The 23,382-nt window shown below is 35.5% G+C and overlaps 1 protein-coding gene across 1 annotated transcript; it reads left to right on the top strand.

Moving 5' to 3' along the window:
- The first annotated feature begins 8,018 nt into the window (after positions 1 to 8,018).
- Positions 8,019 to 8,963, top strand: LOC128567680 (olfactory receptor 13D1-like). The gene has a single exon (XM_053565110.1). The coding sequence runs from the start codon at positions 8,019 to 8,021 to the stop codon at positions 8,961 to 8,963; it is 945 nt and encodes a 314-aa protein (XP_053421085.1).
- Positions 8,964 to 23,382: the final 14,419 nt, after the last annotated feature.

Here is a 23,382-nt window from a genome sequence, read left to right as displayed (position 1 = left end):
AAAAAGACAACTATAGGCTAACATAGATGCAAAAATCCTCAACAAAATACTAGTTAACCAAATTCAACAACACATTTTTAAAAAAATTATTCATCTACTGGGAAGCTGAGGCAACAGTACAAGAGTTTGAGGTTGCTATGAGCTATGATGCCACAGTTCTCTACCCAGAGCAACAGAGTAAAACTCTGTCTTAAGAAACAAAAAGAAAGATTATTCATCATGATCAGTTGGGATTCATCTCAGGCATGCAAGGATGGTTCAATATATGCAAATCAATCCATATGATACATCATATCAACAGAACCAAGGACAAAAACCATATGAGTATTTCAATTGATGCTAAAAAAGTATTCGATAAAATTCAATATGTCTTCAAGATAAACACTCTCAAAAAGCTGAGTATTAAAGGAACTTACCTCAACATGATTAAATTCATACATGACAGCCCCACAGCTAGTGTTACAGTGAATGAGGAACAGCTAAAAACCTTTCCTCTACAATGTCAAAATAGAGAAGGATGCCCACTTTTACCACTATTATTCAATATGGTACTGTAAATTCTAGCTACAGCAATCAGACAAGAAAATAAAGAGTATCCAAATTGGAAAGGAAGAAGTCAAATTAATTTTGTTTGCAGTCAATATGATGTTACAGTTAGAGAAAAGTAAAGACTACACAAAATAACTACTAGAATTGATAAATTTGGTAAAGTTGCAGGACACAAAATCAATAAACAAAAATCAGTAACATTTCTATATGCCAACAGTAAACAATCTGAAAAAGAAAATGATCTACCAATAAAATAAAATATCTAGGAATAAACTTAATCAAAGAAGTGAAAAATCTCTATAATAAAATCTCTAAAACACTGATGAAAGAAATTGAAAAGGACACCAAAAAATGAGAAGATATTCCATGCTTGTGGATTATAAGAATCAATATTGTCAAAATATCTATGCCACCCAAAGCAATCTACCAATGCAGTGCAATTCCCATCAAAATACCAAGGACATTCTTCACAGAAATAGAAAAAATAAATTCATGTTTTTCTAATTAAAGAATAAAGAAAAATTGCTGCTTATTGAGTAAGGTACAATTAGGTCTTTGAAACATTATCCTTTATATTTCTAAAAGTTGCCATCTTCATCAAGATTTAATGATTCAACTTTAAATCCCTTGTGGGATTAAAAATCTCTTAGAGGAAAACAAAGGAGGATTTAAATTGGCTACCAGAGTTACCGCCTGGTCCTCTGGAAAGGCTTAGGGCCCAAAGGTTAAAGAGTAGCAGGTAGCAAATTGACTTAAGCTTATGACATAAATTTTATACTGGGGATAAAAGTTTTATTTTTAGTCTGTTCTCTCCATTACTAGCAATCATCTGCTACTATGAGATATTTGCCTACAGGTTCTACAGCATGACTATAGCTTAAAGAGAAAATAGCTAAGATTTAAACAAAGCTAAGGAGGAATAGCCACAGTGACTTCAGTGGCAGAAAAAGATAGTTACATGCAAGATAACAGGAATTCTGAATAGAAAAATCTGTGTTTGTGTCTTCAATGGCTTCCTTGTTTTGAAAACCATAGTTCCAATAGGCCATGTTGTCTATTGAATGTGGAAACTGTGAACAGTCTACACTGATGCTTAAATGAGGTAAATTAGAGCAAAATTGGGAAGAGCTATTTTCAGAAAGGAGAGAGGACCTGGGAACTCAAAATTCTGAATGCTTTATTTGTAAAATTTTAAATTAAATAATGAAAAATCATAGAAAATAATAATTATTAGGTGAAGGAAATACCTTGAATACTTATAAACATCACTTTAAATTACTTGTTTCTCCTTACCATGGAAAAAGAAATAAAAGCAGCCTAGGACTTCATATTAAAGCAGCACACATTATGCAATGTACCAAGATCCGTACAAAGATCTTCAGGTATATAAGTTATGTTAATCCTGACAACAACCCTACAGAGTAGATATTGTCACCCCATATTACATTATGCTTATGTTAAGTATCATGCTCAGGGTTCACACAGCGAATAAGCCACAGAGCCAAGACTGCACTCTAAGTCCTCTGACTACAAAACAACTGTTCTTTCCATTAAATCACAGCACTTCTCCATAAAGATACCTTATTAGCAATAAGGACAAGGGGGTAAGAAGACTGAATCAAGTACACATCCATGGCATAGCCCTAGAAGTGATTAGAACATACAGGATAGAATGTTCTAATCCATCTGAGAATTGAGCTCTTGCTTATATATAGGCCTTGACAAAAGAAGAGTTTAAAGCCTTGGCTATGTTCCCAGCAACAAAGAATTTTACTTGGAACCCCCACAGCAATGTTAGCCGAAGGAAAAAAAAATGCAGAGTAAATCTTACTAAGACTGTGTTTTTAAAATGAGAAGATAACTTACTTCTACATCATCTAATATTGCTTACTATCAACTCTTTTTAAAAATCACTGGGGGAGTCATTTACTTGGACAAGCTTTGAGGATCTCCTTGTCAGATTTCTCCTACTGTGAAAAACAAGGTGTTTTAAAAACAGTAGGAAAAAATATAGATGAAGCAGGATACAGAATTAATATTTAGAGTTGAAAATTTTCTCCTGAAGAAACCTTCCATTGTAAGTGTGTGAATAGATAATAGAATATCCTGCTTGAAATGATTTCTTGAGTCAAAATGTCTGGTGAGTACTTAGACTTTGCAAACTACTGCTCCCTCCTGTTTGTAAACATGGGAAAAAGGGTGAACGCTTCATCATCCACAGTAGTGAAGTATGCTTTCTTTCCATAGGTGATGCCCAGAGATGAGGACCAATTTATGACCAAGCCTTGGGGAGAGATGAATAAAATCTGAAGAATAAAAAACTGAAATTTCACATTTTTATGATAGAAAGGAAAAAACAGAGGTAACAGAAGCTCCTTATGTTTCCCTATGCTCCCTCCTGCCTACCAGTCATCTCCTTTCTTTCCTTTTCTTGTGTGACACTGTTAGATGTTTGATAGCTCATCCTATCTGCACTGCTAAGCTTGATCACATTCTAAATGGTGGGTTCCAGAATCCTTTTACGATAATTAAGGCTGTGTCTGCTTACGATGGGTATATGTGTGAGACTGACTGGTTGAAATAAGAATGCTAAATGACATTAAATTAGTCTATATAATATAAAGCAACAAGAAGCCCCTCTCCAAGTTTCTGTCTATTGTATGTTTTATTCTCTACTTATCCAAAGTTTTAGATATCCTTGCCACTATCACCTTCCAAGGAAAATTTGAAAATGTTATTTCTGATATTTAGAATAATGAAATAAAGGTTAATGAAGAATTATTTAGAAAATATAGACAAACTTATTAGTTCTCCAAGTCCCAGAGAAAAACCATAGTTAACATTTTGAATTAGTTCTTTCAGGCACATATATACAAAATTACAATCCTTTATATTATTAAGAAACATTTTTGTGTGTAATATCATGAGTATTGTCTCTGGTCCTTAACTCACCTCTATGACTATAATTTGCATTGATTATGTTACATGTGACATTATATCTTCTCACATATATGCCATGACCATCATATGCCAGAATGTCAGCATTCTAGAAGACAAACTTACAGCAACTGTTGAAGCACGATAGAATTTGAAATGTGATAGTACACGCAATGTCATGTATTTCTATATTTTATTCTATTGTTGGATCAGATAATTCAAGGAAAATATTAAATAATAATGCATTTTTAATGACTTTTAGGAAAATGCTTCTAATATCTCACCATTTGAAATTATGCTGACCAATAGTTTTAGAGAAAAATCATTTTAATCATTTATCCTCCCAGATCTAAATTACTAAGAGATTTTTATCAAGTAAGAATGTTGTATTATATCAACTTCTTTTAGATTACAATGTATTGTATTTTTGTTACCTATTTGTTTCATATAGTATATTTTCTTTCACTAAATCATAGCTGTGTACATTAATGCAATTATGGGATACAATGTGCTAAATTTATATACAATTGAAATACTTTCATTCTACACGTAGTAGATTTAACATGTACCCTTGTAAAATGCACCATAGGTGTGGTCCCACCAATTACGCTCCTCTACTTTCCCCTCCCCTCCCCTCCCCCTCCTCTTTCCCCTTCATCTTGGGCTGTAGTTGAGTTATAGCATTCATATGGAAGTGTGGGTGCTTATAAATTGGTTTCATGGTAGGGCTGAGTACATTGGATACTTTTTCTTCCATTCTTGAGATACTTTGCTAAGAAGAACATGTTCCAGCTCCATCCATGTAAACATAAAAAAGGTAAAGTCTCCATATTTTTTAAGGCTGCATAATATTCCATGGTGTGCATATACCACAGTTTATTAATCCATTCATGGGTCAATAGGCACTTTGGCTTCTTCCATGACTTAGCAATTATGAATTGGGCTGCAATAAACATTCTGGTGCAAATGTCTTTGTTATAAAGTGATTTTTGGTCTTCTGGATATATATCTAATAAAGGAATTGCAGGATCAAATGGCAGGTCTGTTTTTAGATCCCTAAGTGATCCAAAACATCTTTCCAAAAGGAACGTATTAGTTTGCATTCCCACCAGCAGTGTAGTATATATTATATTGACAGATTTCCAAGCAATAATTTTCACTATGTATCACAACAGTTTAATTAATTAAAATCACTGACATCATTTTAACATACAATTTGTATGTACTATCTGTTCTTTGGATATATATTCATAAATAGGATTGATCATAGTTTTAGTCTCTCTTTGATAGTTTTGGGTAAAAGGGCTATTTTAGTTTGATAAAATAATTTACAAAATATTCCATAACATCTTTCACATGGTAACATGTTATATAGCACATTAATTATTTGTTTCCTCAAAATGTTAAATAACTATCAAAAATATTGTGGATCCATTGTCCATTTTGACAGACTTGTATTCACAATGAAGGCCTATTATGTTTCACAGTATATATGGCAAGTTATGCATTGAATAAATGGGTAAATGAAGAATGCTATGACTCAGAAAACACGTACTAGGGGCATCCTACTCAGAACAGGAAGTAAGGATGTTTCTTAGAAAAGATAACATGTAAGTTGGAAGAAGCTCTTTCAGCTTAAAAAAACAGCATGCACAAAAGGATGAAGAGTAGTATTTGGGGGAGACTAAAAGAAACCCCGTGTAGTCATTGCAGAGAATTGGAATTATCAGTAGTGGCTTTGGAATTTCTTCATTAGCAGGACCTAAGGCTGACAATGTTGTTGGAGGATGGGGTAGAGGACTTCCGTTGGGCTTCCTAGTAAGAACATTGTATTTCCTCAGAATGTATTTCTCTATCTGTGTGTCTTATGTGGGGAGTCTGATGAAGGTTACTGAAGAGCAAATCTACTCAGTAATCCTTTCTTGAAACTAACATGGGAAGAGAAATGGCAGAAGTAGGAGGAGAAAGGAAATTGAGTTGAGAAGCTTTTCATGATGCTTTAAGTGTTTTGGTGAAGTTATTACTTTTGCTTTCTTTTATTTGCCCTTCATTATGGAAAAATATCTTCTCTCACTTGGGACCTTTTTTAAACAGAGCCAAATATAGTCACTCGTCCTCCAACCCTTTCTCCTCACTAACCTCACTCCCATAATACAAGTGTTAAGTTTAGTGTACTTTCTCTAAGACTAAAATTTGACTTCTTTTCCTTCTCCTCCTCTTCTTCCTCATTCTCTAGAATGCCCATCTGCTTCTGTTCTTTCACAACTGTCTTCCAACAAATTAAAGAGATTTGGGGAGAGAAGAGTAGAATTTCAATTATAAATGATGATGAATATGATTATAATGATTCCTTTGTGGAAATAAGTCCATGCACCAAAGTGACTATAAACAGGAAAGGAGGGTTTGGAAAGAAGGGAATATTTTTCATTATACTAAAATATTGGTACCATCATCTCTTTAACTTTATCAAAATCACCTTCCAGATGATATTCTCTAAGAAGAAGAGAAATTATATGGAAAAGGAGTGGAGAAAGAATACTTTTCCTGTCTTGCCTCTTATTGGAAGCTAAGAGTGCTGTCACCTATGACCAGCCAAGGAGTAAGACCCTCAGCCCATGTTTTCTAGCTCTTTGAATACAAAAATGCCAGAGAAAATGTATAGTTGTGGGGTGAGGATATGATCCTCAAGAAATGTTTTCATTCTTCCACAATAACCTAGGGAATAAGACTATTAACAGTGATAGTATAAAAAAGCAAAAGACACAATCCTTTATATAATAAACCAATAATCATGTTTGGGCATCTTAACAGGATAAATAATCAAACAACTAGAGGAATTGAGTTTTTAAAGATGTGGGGCTAAAATTATAGGTAGGCACAGCTTAGCAAAAAGTTAGTGGCTATGGAAGAGACAAGAGTTTGAACAATTAAAGACCCTGAAGTGTATACCGATTTGCAGAGTAAAGATAAAGACTGGAGGATTCCAGGTGTGTGATTGGCAGAGGCAAATATAATGGCAAGAGTTCTCATGTAATTCTTGATTATGCTAATTCTGACAATCGTGAAATCCTTTGGTACATGTAGAAAACTAAGATCATATTCCAAAGAAAAAGGAGACTGTGATCCAGCCTTCAGCATTTTCTATCATACACATCACTATAAGATATAAAACAAATGATTATTATTATATAAATTTAACACAAGAATAAACATTTTGTAATAGTCTTTTTAGAGCTGGTGCAGGAATCTGTGAGAGGTGGTCTTATATCATACGTAATATAGCTGATTCAGGAGCCAGGTGACTAGATGTTGGATTCCAGATTTAACATTTATTATCTCTGTGACCTTGTAAAAGTTATTTAAACTTTTCTTTGTCTCTGTTTTCTCCCACTTAATGGTAGTCAAATAAAATTGTATGGCTCATAGATTTGCACTAAAGATTAAATGAATTAATACATTCAATGAGCTTATAATACTGTGATGTTACTTAAAACAAAGTACTCAATAAAAATTAGCCATCGGTTCAGCCACATATGGAAGGTACATGGCCACAAATAAAAATAATATGGAAAACCTAAGGATGCACTCTTTACTCACAAAGGTTAGGAAGAAAGGTAGTACTCATTGATTTATATTAAAGAAGGGTGAACTCCAAGCCCTGAATAAAGCTTTACCCAATGACAGCCCAGGCTCCTCGATGCCTGGAAGGTGCTGGGAACCAAACTTCAATAATTCCCAGACTCTTAACTAGTTAGATGTCCACCTTGGATCAGAAACTGTTCATGGTCCATAAATTATGGGCCAAAATGTCAATTCCCTTGCCCTAAAATTTAAGACAAAACAAAAACAAATCAATTTTCTTTCTTTTTGAAATAATTAGATATTAAAATTATAATATATATTTGTGAATATATATACACTTAATATTGTTATACTTGATTATATTACACTCCCACATATATATTTTAGATGATATGTTAGAACTACCTACTATGCCTGCCACCTAATGAATGTTGTCTAACTTAATTCTCATAGTAAACTATATAAGAGTCATAGCTTTCCCCCATTTTTGTTGCTGACACTAGAAACTTAGCTAGTTGCATCTCCAAAAGTTAAGTACCTCAAAAATAGTCATACTAAAGACAAGTGGCATGCTGCTAAATCTGTGATACTTTAAATTAGATACCACTTTATTAGAATAAAATATTATTTCATAATATTTATTCACAAAGAATTCCTCATGTATCTATAACTGAAAGTAGTTTATCCCTATATTTTATGTAATTAGAGGCCTGACACTTCCCAGAAAAACTCCCAGCCATTGCTATTGTGTAATACTAAGTAGAATTGACCTTCCAGTCAATTCTTTACATTAGTAAAATTAATACAATATCTCTGCTATTTCTGATTTGGGAGGGTGTTCAAAGAATAAATCAAAACCATAGAGGTAAAACTGATATGTATTTATACATCAAAAATTCAAATTTCCCTGGGTCATGTCTTCTCGTAAACCCTGCAGGTGACATGGACACATGGAGACTGGAAATTACTCTGCCACAACTGAATTCTTTCTGGTGGGGCTTACCCAATACCCAGAGCTCCAGCTTTGCCTGTTTGTGCTCTGTCTCATCATGTACCTAATAATCCTCTTGGGAAATAGCCTCCTTATTATCATCAGCATTTTAGATTCTCGCCTCCACACCCCTATGTACTTCTTCCTTGGAAACCTCTCTTTCTTGGATATCTGCTACACATCATCAACCATTCCTCAAATGCTTGTTATGTTTATGTCTGAGAGAAAATCCATCTCCTTCATTGGCTGTGCTCTGCAAATGGTTATCTCTCTTAGCTTGGGCTGCACTGAGTGTGTCCTGCTGGCTGTGATGGCCTATGACCGGTATGTGGCCATCTGCAAACCACTGAGGTATCCCATCATCATGAACAGGGTGTTATATGTGCAAATGGCTGCGTGGTCTTGGGTCATAGGCTGTCTGATCTCCTTAGTTCAAACAGTCCTGACAATGGTGCTGCCTTTCTGTGGAAATAATGTCATTGATCATATAACCTGTGAGATTCTGGCTCTTCTTAAACTCATATGCTCAGATATTTCCATGAACGTACTTATCATGGCAGTGGCAGGTATTGTCTTACTGGTTATTCCTCTACTGTTAATTTTTGTCTCCTATGTGTTCATTCTCTCTTCTATCCTGAGAATTAATTCTGCTGAGGGGAGAAAGAAGGCTTTTTCTACCTGTTCAGCCCATCTGACTGTGGTCATCTTATTCTATGGTTCAGCTCTTTTTATGTACATGAAGCCCAAGTCAAAGTACACAAAAGTATCTGATGAGATCATTGCACTGTCTTATGGAGTTGTAACCCCAATGTTGAACCCTATTATCTACAGCCTGAGGAATAAGGAGGTAAAAGAAGCTATGAAGAAAGTACTGAGCAGACACTTGCATCTAGGGAAAATATGAAAGGCCTTGAAGCATGTGATATGATCAATATGGGATCAAATCAGGTGTTTTGTATTCACAGATGAAGTCACAAAAACCAGAATCAAGGGAGACAAATATGGGACTCCCATTCTTTTCAACATATAATTACCACATAAAACTTCTAAATAGTGTCTTGTCTGCAGTGTCTTGTCTTTCCAGCTCAGATAAATGATCCCATATAGAGCATATGGCTTTTCATCAAGATGAATCTCTCTGCTCCTGGCTCTCTGCTCTCCCCTCTCTTCCTATCTATCTCTTTCTCTTTCTCCCTCGCTGTTTTCTCCCTCTTCTCTCTTCCATTTCCTTCCCCTTCTTTCCCATTCCCCTCCTCCCTTCTTTTTATTTAAATTTCAGATTAATATGACAGTACAAATGATTAGGTTACATTTGCATTTGTTAGAAAAGGTCTCTATTGTAGTTGTGCCCTCACGCAGAAGAAGGTGTGCCATTTACCCTTCCATGTACCAATTAGGTGAGAGCACACCAACTCCCCCCTCCTCTCCATTTCCCCCAACTTTAATTAAATTGAATTTTTCTCTTGTGTGGGCATGTATTGATTTATCTACTGGCTTCATATTAATGTTGAATACATTGGATACTTGCTTTTCCATTCTCATGATATTTTACTAAAGAGAATGTTCTTCAACCCTATCCAGGTTAATACAAAAAATGTAAAATCTCCATCTTTTATGGCTGAATAATATTCCATGGTATACATATATACCACAGCTTATTAATCCATTCGTGGATTGATGGGCATTTGGGTTGATTCCACACCCCTCCTCCCTTCTTTACCTACTTCCTTTCTCTTCCTTCCTTCTGTCTTCTCATTCTCCTCTATTGGTTATTTTGAGTTGAACATTTATTGTTTTCTTGTCAAGCATTCCTTCTTCTAGTAAAAGAATACATACTTTTCTTTCTATAATTCAACAGTCTGTCCCTCTGAATCTGTGTGGTATTAGGTGGGGCTAATCCAACTTTCTGGAAATAGTGGTAAGCGTTGAACAAAGGAATAGCCAATAAAAAAATTAAATCCCTCTAGCCACGGTAGTGTAGCAAGTTACCCAGGTCAAGTTAATCAAACTCAATCCAAGAACGCTATCGTAGTATGAGACAAGAGACAATATTTCTGCTAAAAGTTGCTAAACTGATAGAATACAACCCTGGAGCCAGTCTTCACCTGTATATGGAAACAGCCTAACTAAAAAGGCAAAAGGAAAGTTTAGAGGGGAATATAAAGGGTGTCTGAGGCTGTTATTTTTACTCTGATTCAGCTGTGTCAAGTTTCACAATTATCATAAAAAATAATATAACTAAAACTAAAAAAAGTTATGTGATTCAATGACTACCTTTTTATGAAAAACTAATTTTGACTTGATATTTTATCACAATCATATAGTTCCAACTAAAGTATTCCTTAGCTACCCCACCTCCACTAATATTTTTGAGGCAAAAAATTATGAAGATCCAAAAAAAATTTTTTGGATTATCTAAAATAATCCCAAACTCTCCAGCCTTCAAGGATTTTTCTCTCCTTTAATAACTAAAGTATAATAATCCAATTGCTACTCTGCATGCCAGAAGACATTTCAGTTACCTTCCAAATAATTTCCGAGGAATATTTATGTTTTTCCAGATTCTTGTTTCCATTTTTGCTCCAGATCATTGTTCTAAATGTTTCTATCATTTCCTCTGGTAATCTTGTATGCCTCTGTGTTATCCTAATTCCCAACAGTACATTTTTCCCACAAAGAACAAACGTGAGTCTTCAAAATACACACATTCAAAAGGCCATTATGTTTAACACCTTTACTTGGGCTTGAAAATAAAATAAAGTTACTATGATGCAGCAAGAAAAAGAACTCAACATTAAATATCACCGTTCAGGGTATTTACTAGTCATGCCCCTTCATATGGTCCCTCTTATGTCCATTTTCCTCTTGAGCCCATAACCTACTACCAGGGTGATAATATCTATTATCAATGGTATTTTCCCATAAGAATTTTAATGGCCAATAAATATATTTAAAAAATGGTCAACGGAACTCATCATCAGGGAAATGCAAATTAAAACTATAATGAGATATCACCTTACCCCTATTAAAATGGCTATTATTAAAAAGTCAAAAAGCAATAGACACTGGCATGGATTCAGAGAGAAAGGAATGCTTATATTATCCTGGTGGGACTACAAATTACTACAACATCTATGGAAAACAATATGTAGATTCTTCAAAGAAATAAATATAGAACTACCATTCGATCCAGCAATCCCACTGCTGAATATCTACCCAAAGGATATGAAATAATCTTATCAAAAAGACACCAGCACCAAAATAATTCCCAACTGCAAAGATGTAGAATCCACCTAAGTGTCTTCAATTCATGAACAGGTAAAGAAAATGTGGTGTATAATATACCATGTAGTACTGCTCAGCCATAAAAAGGAATGAAATAATGTCATTTGCAGCAACGCGGAAGGAACTAGAGACCATTATCCTAAGTGAAGTATCTCAGGAAAAGAAAACCAAATACATATGTTCTCAATAACAAATGGAAGCTAACAGAAGGGCACACACAGGGACAAAGGGATACAAAGAACATGAGAAACCAAGAAGAAGGAAAGGCAGGAGGATGGGTATGGGATACAAACCTACCTACTGGGTACAATGAACACTATTTGGTGATGGGCCCACCACAAGCCCTGACTTAAACATTATACAAGACATCCATGTAATAAAAAACACTCATACAATGTCTAAGGTAAAAAAGTTAATGAAAAACTAATTCATCTCTGGCCTCAAAGTTATGCTTTTGAGACTCAACCATTTTGCATACGTCAGTAATCTGTTCCTCTTTTAATGGATGTATGACCGTTTGTATCCATTCCCAGCTGAGGGACATTTGGTTGTTTCCAGTTTGGGGTGATTATGAATAAAGCTGCTATAAACATTTAAAAAAAAAAAGAAAAACTAATTCATCATTATGTGGAATTAATGAATGATAAAATAGATGAATAAATGAAATAAAACAATTTCTATGTGGATTAAAAACAAAATAGAAGTAAAATTCAGAATGTGATAACATAATTATGGAAGTAATTAATGGGATAAATATGTTTTCAATTTCTTTTGTTGCCTACTAAAAACAGATAAAAATGTTTATTTAATAAATTGCATATATTCAAAAAGAAACAACAGTAGTTATAACAGGTATTAGAGGTTGTATAATTCTTACTTGAAGTTAATGTGAAGAAAAAATAACAAGGAGAAATTTGGAAAATGGGGAGGTGACATTTAACTAAAATGGCATGTATATCTCTGAATGTAAATGCTGGCTGCCTGCCATCAGGAGGTTTTATTATATCACAAAATAATGCAGTGATGAGGTATTCCTTTGCTTTTTTAGTTTTTCTACTTGCAAATGTCAACAATAATTATTTGTAATTTCAGAAATAAAGATGCTCAAATGTGAAAAAAGAAAGAAAACCTAAACCAAAACACATCAATGAGGCTTGAATCACTGGCACTGTTCTCAGCCACTAGCGCATTTTATAGTTGATTTTTATGGTTATGTAGCAATAGTTACTTACCAATTTGAACATAATAAATAATCTTTCCCTGATAATTTTAACTATTCTTGCTTAATGAGTGCTGTTTTTTTTGGGGGGGAGAGGGGGCGTGGGGGTATTTTTTGAGACAGAGTCTCACTATGTGGCCCTTGGTAGAGTGCTGTGGCATCACAGCTCACAGCAATCTCCAATTCTTGGGATTAAGCGATTCTCTTGTCTCAGCTTCCCAGGTACCTGGGACTACAGGCGCCCACCAGAACGCCCAGCTATTTTTTGTTGTTGTTTTTGGTTGTAGTTGTCATTGTTGTTTAGCTGGCCTGAGCTGGGTTTGAACCCGCCAGCCTCAGTCGGTGTATGTGGCTGGCACCGTAACCACTGTGCTATGAGCACCAAGTCAATAAGTGCTATTCTTAATTGGGAAGGAATCAGAATTTCTCCCAATAAAAATGAATGGACACATAACTCAAAGCACTCCTTGGCATGGTCCTTCCCATTATGTTGAGTGACTCAACTCCCATAGAAGAGTGCAGCATATCCCCTTAGAACTACAGAAAAGAAATTTATAAAATAACAGTGCTTCCTCACCAAAAATTACTCAGAAATACTAAATGCAAGCCACAAACACCTTGAGTTATTCTATTTGTGAAAATATATCAAGCTATACACTCATAAAATTTGTGCACTTTCAATTAAAAACCAAATAAAAAAAAGAAAGAACACTACCCATTGCCTGCCTTTCATTATGGGTATTAGAAGTATCATTACAACCCTTAAAAAATCAGGATCTATATGGTTTGTTCTTAACAAAGAAAGAGTCCTGAAATCAAAAGTACATTGAACATCCACAAGTACGTTTCTTTAGAACTCCAATCTCACAGCAGCACATACTAGAAAATTTCATTGCATTGCATCTCACAACTACTCTGGAGCATTTCTTTACACTATTTCCTAATATCCAGCTTTCCTACTGTTTTCACTGTCTCTTTTTCCCCATTCACCCTTCCTTGACTCTGATAGCCTTTTTTTCTCAAGCAGTCTGTGCTTCTACAACAAGGAATTTGGAGAAAGATTGATTTTGAAAGGAATTCAGAAATTAGGCACTAAATTACGGGGGGAAAGTTGTTAGAGCTGCCAAGTTAAGAATTTTTGTCCTATTACCTTATTTGTCCATGTCTCTTGTTTTCATCACATTTCACAAATGTCATCTTTTTTTACTGTTTTAGCAGAAGCTCCATGAAGAATTTGTTTCTTAGGGTACAGGTGAAAATTACTAAATGCAGAATATAAATGTCTGAACACAATAACTAACAAAATGCCATGAAGGCTATGTTAACCAATTCGATGAAAATATTTCAAATTGTATATAAAACCAGCACATTGTACCCCATGATTGCATTAATGTACACAGCTAAGATTTAATAAAAAAAAAAAAAAGAATTTGTTTTTTCCTCTCATATTCTATATATTTTGAAATGTGGCCCTGTTAAACTTCTTGTTTTATTGCATTGGATTTATTCAGTATGGCAGAGTTTTAAAAGCATATGGGCTCAGAAGTCAGGAAAAAAATGGGTACAAACTCTAACTCTATAGTTTACTAAGATTATGAACTTTAACCCATCAAAGTTTACATTCTCATTCACATAAATGTGGAATTCAGTCTCTAGCTTAAGGAATTAAAAAAAAATACACATTCTCTCCACCTTTCCCCATACATGTCTGTTTTTTGTGGGTTATCTGAGGATAAGATATGAAAATAAGATTTCTTTAAGAGAATGAATAAATAAAGTGTGACTTCTTTCTTATTCTAAAAGTAAACAAGCTTATTTTTCATTGCCTAAGTCATCCTTGCAACTGCTAACTCTGCATGTTTACTAATGCTATTCTTTCCATCTAAAATTGCCCTCCCTATAACCTATCACCTATCCATGAAAATTAAAGGTAACTTTCAAAAAAGTGCCCTCTGACTTAAAGCATTTTTTATCAGCCTAGCAAGATTCTACCTCTTCTTCTTATAAGTTAAATTCCTATAGCAATCTATTTAGGCTTTATGGTATCTATTATGAGAAGATTTATATTTTCTAATTATATATACAATATATCTGTTGTTTTATTGAGAGATCACTAGGGACATGGTCTATGAATAATTTGTCTTTGTAATAACACAAATAGTAACAGAGTTAATGGCTTCAATCAATGGATTCTTTTAATTATTGTGTTTTGCTTTTTGTGTAAAGCTTATTGTTTTCTTAAGATAATTTTTTGATAGAAAAAGGGAAGTATCACTGTGTTATATTTAATACATAACACTAACAATAACCCTGGCTGAGATAACATTTCCTCTGTTGTATATATGGTTTCATTCATTCTGGGAATCAGAAGTTTGATTTTAACAATAGGCAAAATCCACCTAACACAATTATATTAATATATATATGCATATATTTATATACATATCCCCTGTACTACTTTATCAAGCTTATAATTTTACAATGACCAAAGTAACATGATAATTGATTTTTAGAATAGTGAAATATATGTGTGTATCTCCAGCCCTGAGATCTAGTCTAAAAAGCATTTTAAATATAACATGTCCAAAATAAAAGCCTTGAACTTTCCATCCTGAAACCACTCCTCCTCCACTTTTCCCCATCTCCACAAGTGGCAGCACCATACACCCAGATCCAACCCACCAGTGATTCTATCAACCTTATATTCAAAATTTACCCTAGCCTGACCACTTGCATTGCTACCACCTTAGACAAAATCATCTCACTTAGGCTACAATAGTGGCATCCAAATGAGTGCCTGATTCCACTTTTGTTCTCCTACAATTCATTCTCTGACCAGCAGCCAGGGCGACATAGTGAGACTCTGTCTCAAAAAAAAAAAAAAAAAAGGTATCATTATAAATTCTCTTAAACTTAATTTAGGAAAAAGTTCTACTATTTTAAAAAGGCAAAACTTTTTAATAGATTATTTATAACTTTTACAAGAAAAACAAAAAAAATCAATTTTAATGGTCCCTGTGAAACTTAATTTTGCATACTGAACTCTTGTCAGGATTTCAGTTGCTATTCCTGGGGGATGGGTGCAAGAAGAAGAGAATTAAAGGAGAGAAAAGAAATACATCAGAAGATTTAGCAGATCAGGTTTTAAGGTAACAAGAAAAAAAGAAAATAGAAAATTTCTTTAGCAGGATGTGTTGTTTATGATATCCCTTCATGTATTCTTGGCTATTTCTGAGCAGACTACTGATTCCCTGGGCATGGAAGACCATAGAAATGTTAGCAAAAGAAATTTGGTTCCTCCTACTGCATTTATTCTGCAATTTTCTTTTTTTTTTTTTTTTTGTAGAGACAGAGTCTCACTTTATGGCCCTCGGTAGAGTGCCGTGGCCTCACACAGCTCACAGCAACCTCCAACTCCTGGGCTTAAGGCGATTCTCTTGCCTCAGCCTCCCGAGTAGCTGGGACTACAGGCGCCCGCCACAACGCCCAGCTATTTTTTGGTTGCAGTTTGGCCGGGGCCAGGTTTGAACCCGCCACCCTCGGTATATGGGGCCAGCGCCCTACCGACTGAGCCACAGGCGCCGCCCTTATTCTGCAATTTTCAATTGAACTAAGGCCATGAAGTTTTTGATAATGCCATTCCTATACTTACATATGATAATCTACTATATATCTCATAACATTTCTAATCTTAAAGCAAATTATATAAATTTAATTATATAATCACTCACATTTTTCAGGGCCTCCTCTGTTATAGAACCTTAATAAAATTAAGAAGCTAAAGTCAAAAAAGCAGGAGTTAAAGTAATAGTCAAACAATTTATCTGTAAGATGGCTAATACTTTGCTGTGCTGCACATATTCTCACAGCAGATGTGGACACAAAAATGATTATAAATGTGAAGGAGGACAACATAAGTGGCAGTGGCTGTATTATGATTCAAGCAATTACAGAATACAAGTGTTAATATGCATGCTGTAATGCAAAATATTATTTTAAAATGAGGAATGAGGGTGTACTCCATATGCTAAACACTAATTGTATTGGTGATGAAAGAACTACTGCAAATATAGTTTATGCTTCTGATAAAAAAGGTTTAAATTTCAAAGTATTTTGAAATCTAGCAAAAGTAGATAACAGTGAGTAAAAAATTAAAGAAACTCATGAAACAGATCAATGAAGATACTTAGACAGCAAAGACTATATGTCATATTGATCTTGATTCAGATGGAAATGATATCGTCACGAGAAATACACAAAAATTTAGATATGTCTGTGTTTAATGTCCTAAATTTTCTCAAATTATAGAATGAAATTCACAAACATAAGCCAAAAATTAAAAAAACTCCTACCTATGGAAAAGATATAAATATAAAAATAATTTAATATAAAAAGCACAAGGCAAAACAGATTTTAAGAGAGCCTTTGTGTTCTGTAGTTCTTAGTTTTGATCTAGGTTAAACATTTTTACCCAATTTTTAAAAATTTGTACCTCATATTAATTTGAAATTTAAAAAAATCAGTATCATTTAAATCACAATTTACAGGCTGGGCTCACACCTGTAATCCTAGCATTCTGGGAGGCCAAAGTAGGTGGATCTCCTAAGTTCAGGAGTTCAAGACCAGCTTGTGTAAGAGCAAGATCCCATCTCTACTAATAATAGAAAAACTAGCCAGGCATTGTGAAGCATGCCTATAGTCCCAGCTACTAGGGAGACTAAGCCAGGAGGATCGCATCAACCTAAGAGTTTTTGGTTGCTATGAGCTATGACACCACTCTACCTGGTGCAACTGAGTGAAACTCTCTATGGAAAAAAAAAAAAAGAAAAGGAAACAACAACAAAAAAATCACAATCTATGGCCAGAATGTAACACTTTAGAAATTAATATTGAAAAGAGAAACCTCAAAAGTATCTTTTAAATGAGGAAATTTTAAAATATGCTTTCAAGTAATCCACAAGTTAAAATAGTAAAACGTCTTAGTATATAGACGTACATACTAAGATAGCTAATAATTATTTAGCTATTCACAATCTTCTGCTTATTCTAAGGAAGCTAGCAACTAAGAGACTGATAAAGAAATACCAAAACACGTTGAGAACCTCATAAAGAAGGATGCAGTGTTTTTCTTAATTTTTTCCTCCCTAAACATTTAATTTAATATTCAATACACATAGGTTATTAATAAATATTCTGTGATAGAAACAGGTCTCAGGGTGGCGCCTGTGGCTCAGCGGGTAGGGCGCCGGCCCCATATGCCGAGGGTGGCGGGTTCAAGCCCAGCCCCGGCCAAACTGCAACAAAAAAAAAAAATAGCCGGGCGTTGTGGCAGGCGCCTGTAGTCCCAGCTACTCGGGAGGCTGAGTCAAGAGAATCGCCTAAGCCCAAGGATTTGGAGGTTGCTGTGAGTTGTGTGACGCCACGGCACTCTACCGAGGGCGATAAAGTAAAACTCTGTCTCTACAAAAAAAAAAAAGAAACAGGTCTCATTTTAAGGAAACTTGAATGAAAATTTATTTTTTTACCATTTACATTTTTATTAATGAGAGTAACCTTTCTGTAGTAAAAACTTTTTTCTCCAATACACAGTCTGCCGCGGACCGCCAGTCGAATGAGTCTCAGTCCGAGGGCTTTCAGGGCGAGAACGGCTCAGGTTGATTGAAAGGGCGACGCAGGAAAATGACAAACTGCCACACACCAAGGATGATGAAGAAAGCAGTTGTACTTTACTGATTTTTAGGCATGGTATTTATACATTTTTGACAATGTCTTACAAACTACAAAAGATATTTTTATGACTTGCTGATGCTTACAAAGTTCTTATCGAGTTTTGTAGATGGGAGTAGTCAACTGTCTTTTCTTAGACAATGTTTCTGCCCGTAAGGGGGAACAAAGGACTGCTGCTTATCAGCAGTTACTCTTTTACTTCTCTTTATCTATGTTTAAACCTTCTTTCTTTGTAAAACTGCTTTGTTCACATTTTGTATTTTTATATTTTTATATTTGATTATGATTTTTATGTTGTTAGTGAATTGATAGTGAATTATGTATATGTTTTAAGTGTATAGTGACAAAATTATAGAGAAAGCAATTTCATAGAAAACTTATTTCAAAGAAACAGTTTCAAAGGGACATAAGGTAGAGATAAGAGACCGGAGGGAGCGGGTATCTGGTAGGAACATCTTAACTTATCATCCCTGCATTCTCTTGATACATTGTTTCAATTAACTGACCTTTATGGTGGGAACGTGTTCCCTTGGAGACATTTAGTCTCCATTGTATAGATGAAGTCATGGATTAGTAAGTCATTATGTTTATTCTTAGTTTCTGAGGACATTCAAGCAACAATTAACCATTCAACTCAACAAACAAGTTTCAAACAGGTTTCAGGGTAAAGGTTATTCAGGCCTTTATGCCGCACCTCATGAATTCTTACGTTCACTAAAAGGCATGCTAGGCAACTTATGCGCTGCTGTTGCAGGCCAGGGGGACCGGGGGCAACGCTCCGGGGAGCACTCACCGCCTTACCACAGTTTTTACAACGCGGACAGAGCCATCCCGCCACGGCTTGATGCCGGGGGTGCGGCAACAGTCCAGTGTCTCTGTCTATCTGTCTCTCTCTCACCCTCCCTGTAAATTAACTCCACTCTAAATGCCTATAGCTTGCATTACAGGAACTCAAATATAACAACAAAAACAGACATAGGCACAAACTGAATCTAATTAAGGAAACAGTAGCTATGCCGCCATATAGTGATCTAGAACACACCACCGAAAAAAGAAAGTACTTACTGAGCATCTAGAGCGTACATGAATAGTTGCTACCCTGCTACTCAGTTGGGCCAGCACTGTATCCACCTCTCCTGCTTCCTTCTGCACACTTGCACAAGCCAGACCTTAGGACAAAACCAAGCAGGAAGACCATCAAGGGGATTGTTTTCTTTGCCTGCTACATATAATTCTCACCACCCTTCAACTGACACCCACTTGTTGGCATGAGGTATAAAAATACATCTTAAGACTCTGTAAATCAGATGGGCAATAATAAAAAAAAAAAATGGTCAAAAAAAATCTCCTGTACTGTCATAAAGAATATAAATTTATAAAACAGTCTGGCACTATTAGTAAAGATGAATACGTACATATCTTGCAACCCAGCAATTCCATTCCTGGGTATGTACTCAGTAGTTTGTAAACTCTGATACACAGAGCCCAAAGAAGTCTATCGATAAAATTCAGAAGGTCTGGTAATTTGGATGGGAAAATAAATCATGTCTTTATTACTAACTTCTGAGATTAAGCATCACCTTTGATTGTAAAGATAGACAACGAACCACAAAATTATTAGCAGGACCTATGACTTTGTAACAAAACTCATATATTTTTGTCAAATTCCATTTACAGTTATTGAGAGTACATCAAAATTTCTTCTATACTGATCACAACTTCAAAATTATACCTCTTACATCCATCATTAGATACTTTTAATTAGCACTCTAATAAAGAAGCATATCTCTTTCTTTTTGAAAATTTTGCTTCTATATTTATTATTCTAATTCAAATTTTTTCTAGGTAGTTTGTATTTTAATGATTCTAATTCAATTTTTTCTCAGTAATTTGTTTTCTTCATAACCCTATGCATTTGTTATACATTTAAAAACATTTCAGGTCTGCAGATTTCCAAGAAAATACAACAGAATTTTTTGTTTTACAACAGAAAAAGGGCAAAGGAAAGCTTGCCCTAAAGAAATTCTCCCAGTGGAATTAGGAGACATCTACAAAGAAACTCAAATAGATTTATCCATAGTAGTCAAATTAACAAAAAAAAATTAAGATATATTTATGCAACAGAGAGGTAATTTGCAAAACAAAGTTAAAGCTAAGAAGTACATAAAATAATAAATATAGTCTGAATTCATTTAAAAACCAATCTAAACTAGGCAAACCAAAGCAGTTATTGTTTAGACTTATATGCAAGTATAGTTCAATTATAAAGAAAATAAATGTAATCATTAACACAAAATTCAGGATCAAGTTTACCTCAGAGAAATGAGGGAAAGTGTGGTAAGAGGAGAACATGACCAGCAAGGAATACGCAATGACGCAAAAGCTCTTGCACAACTTGCTGGCAATACCCTATTTTTTAAGCACAATTGCAGGGTCATAGGCATTAGCCACAGAAAAATATTACTTTTTAAATTCAGTTTAAAGGCTATTTTCCATCTGGGCACAGTGACTCATGCCTGTAATCCTAGCACTCTGAGAGGTTGAGGCAAGAAGATTACTTGAGGCTAGGAGTTTGAGACCAGCCTGAGCCAAGAGCAAGACCTCTTCTCTACAAAAAATAGAAACATCAGCCAGGCATTGTAGCATGCACCTGTAGTCCCAGCTACTCAGGAAGCTGAGGTAAGAAGATTACTCAGGCCTAGGAGTGTGAGAGCAAAAGTCTCAAGAAGAACACTGTCTCAAAAAAGCGGGGCAGAAAGGTTATTTTAAAGTTGCCTTAAAGACCACATATCTTTTAAAAATAACTGGTAAACTGCAAAAGTTTCATAATCTTGCTTCAAGACCTAATTGTGCCACTTTACAGCAGTAAACCTGAGAAAATTATTTATCCCCTGGAACTTCACCTTTTTCACTTATAAAATGGAAATAAAGAAGCATAAATCATACATTTTGAGGCTACATGAAATCTACGAAAAAGTGAATAGCTATAGAAGTACTTGACAGTGTTTATCCATCTCTAAGTTTTAACCACAAATTTTGCTCCTCACTCTATTTTCCTCTTAAAGATTCTCTTGGAAGTTTTGTCTTTCTGCTGGATGGATGCAGGTAACGATGAGACTCTGGATGGCAAACCCACAGGGTAGAAGCCTTGGTTCTTAATTTACCATGTATGGAAAAGCTGCATGCCAACTAGAAAAACCCACTTTGGATTCTTATAAAAATTAAAATCCTATAGTGTTTTAGTCCTAATACATCCTTGTGTTACTTTGTAACAGCAATTTAATCTATCTTGATTAATGTATTATTGAAAGACACTATCAAATACTGAGTCTCCTGGCCTCCTCACCTTCTCAGCCTCAAGAAACTGGCATTAAGGCATTTATCATATAGACACAGACAAGATGCTGGAAGTTTTCTCTCAGGGGAAACTGACTAGATAAAGAGAAATTACTTGCAGATAAAAATACTTTGGGGGTGGGAGATCTCAGTGAAAAAGCCAGGTCAGATCACCCTAGAGTGAGGCCCATTACTTGACAAGACCCTCCATGGTTGTTAAGCTTTTAACACTTTTTTTTGTCTCCAAAAATAATCATTTTTAATCTAAACATTAGTAGATGCAGGAAGGAAAGTGTATTTGCAGGGAGTGGTATGAAGAGCCCCAAATCCTCATCTCACAAGCCAATAGCTAGCAATCTGTGCTACCTCCCTCCAGCACTTCCTATTCTCTGTAGCCTATGGTATTTTTCTTCATCTTATTTATTAATCCCTGATAATATTTTCTCTTAATGTGTTTGTTTGTTTCAGCCCATCCTTCCTGGACAAGAACTTTGTCTTCTGTTTAATTCTGTACTCCAATTTCTGGAAAAGTATCTGGTGCATAGAAGGAACTTAGTAAATAATCAATGACTGAATAAGTGAATTGTGAATTCCAGAGTAAAAAAAAAAAAAAGTCTTAAGAAAATAAGTTTGTACTCACATAGATCCTGGCCCTGACACAAATGAAAATTTGTTTGGACTGGCATGGTCACAAGCGATGCTTCTCTTCAGGAAAACTTAAGGCATCCCTCTTAAAATTAGTAATATTAAAATGTTAGCAGCGCTAAGTGATTCTACAATATAAGTCGCTGAAAGATGAGGAGGAGAGAATTTCAGACAAGGAAGTGAGACTGGGCGCAATGAATCAGGGAGCAGGGGATCCGTTATAAAGCTCTCTGCCTCTGAACGGATGAGTCAGAAGCCCACAACCAATACAGCCACAGGCAAGCCCTGTAATAATTCCCTAGTCCTAACGACATAAAAACAGTACAGTGTGTGCAAGAATGTAATTACTGTAGCGGCGAGAATAAACATTAGTATAATGTAGGTTAACGGAAAATAATAATGTAACAATTTACTATGTATATTTAATGCAAGCATAATTAGATGCAGGAAAGTAAATCTGGGTGAGTTGTATAAAAGAGACATAAATCCTCATCTTCTATAGAAAGATCCATAAATTATATCCATAACTGAAAAATCAAGAAAAAGTAGGAAATGGCCATTATTTTAAAATATGAAAAGAGGCATTAAGAGAAGCAGCTTGAAATATTTAAAGTGGTTATGTTGGGGACCACTACTCTGGGTTTGGGAGATCGGGAGGACTAGATCAGAGGTCTGTGTTTTTGTTTGTTTGAGACGGTCTCACTCTATCTCCCTGGGTAGAGTGCTGTGGCGTCCTAACTCACAGCAACTTCAAACTCTTGGGCTGAAGCGATCCTCCTGCCTGGTCTCGAGCTCCAGCCCTCGGCCTCCCGAGTGCTGGGATCACAGGCGAGAGCCTCCGTGCCTAGCTGGCTGTTTTTCTCCTAATTCAGGTTTACGGGAATATGCACAATCCCCACACAAACATTTGGAACTGTACACACTGGGCAGCGGAGCGGACGAGAAGGTGCGCCCAGAGAGGTGCAGCAGGACCCATCTCAGCATCTCGCTCGTTCTGATTTCACCTCTGACGTCGGAGTAAGAACGTCTGAGGAGACAGGAGGACCACGGGTCAGCGCCGCAGAGACAGACTCCAAGCCGACTGGCAGGAGCCGCGGCGCCTCCCGGGCCA

This window comes from Nycticebus coucang, chromosome 2, assembly GCF_027406575.1.
Source record: "Nycticebus coucang isolate mNycCou1 chromosome 2, mNycCou1.pri, whole genome shotgun sequence".
Taxonomy (NCBI): domain Eukaryota; kingdom Metazoa; phylum Chordata; class Mammalia; order Primates; family Lorisidae; genus Nycticebus; species Nycticebus coucang.
The sequence above is the reverse complement of the archived record's forward strand: the minus strand, read 5'-3'. Positions and strand labels throughout refer to the sequence as shown.

Bases quoted from the DNA above. Each gene is read 5' to 3' on its own strand.
- LOC128567680 (XM_053565110.1), top strand. From the start codon at position 8,019: ATGGAGACTGGAAATTACTCTGCCACAACTGAATTCTTTCTGGTGGGG.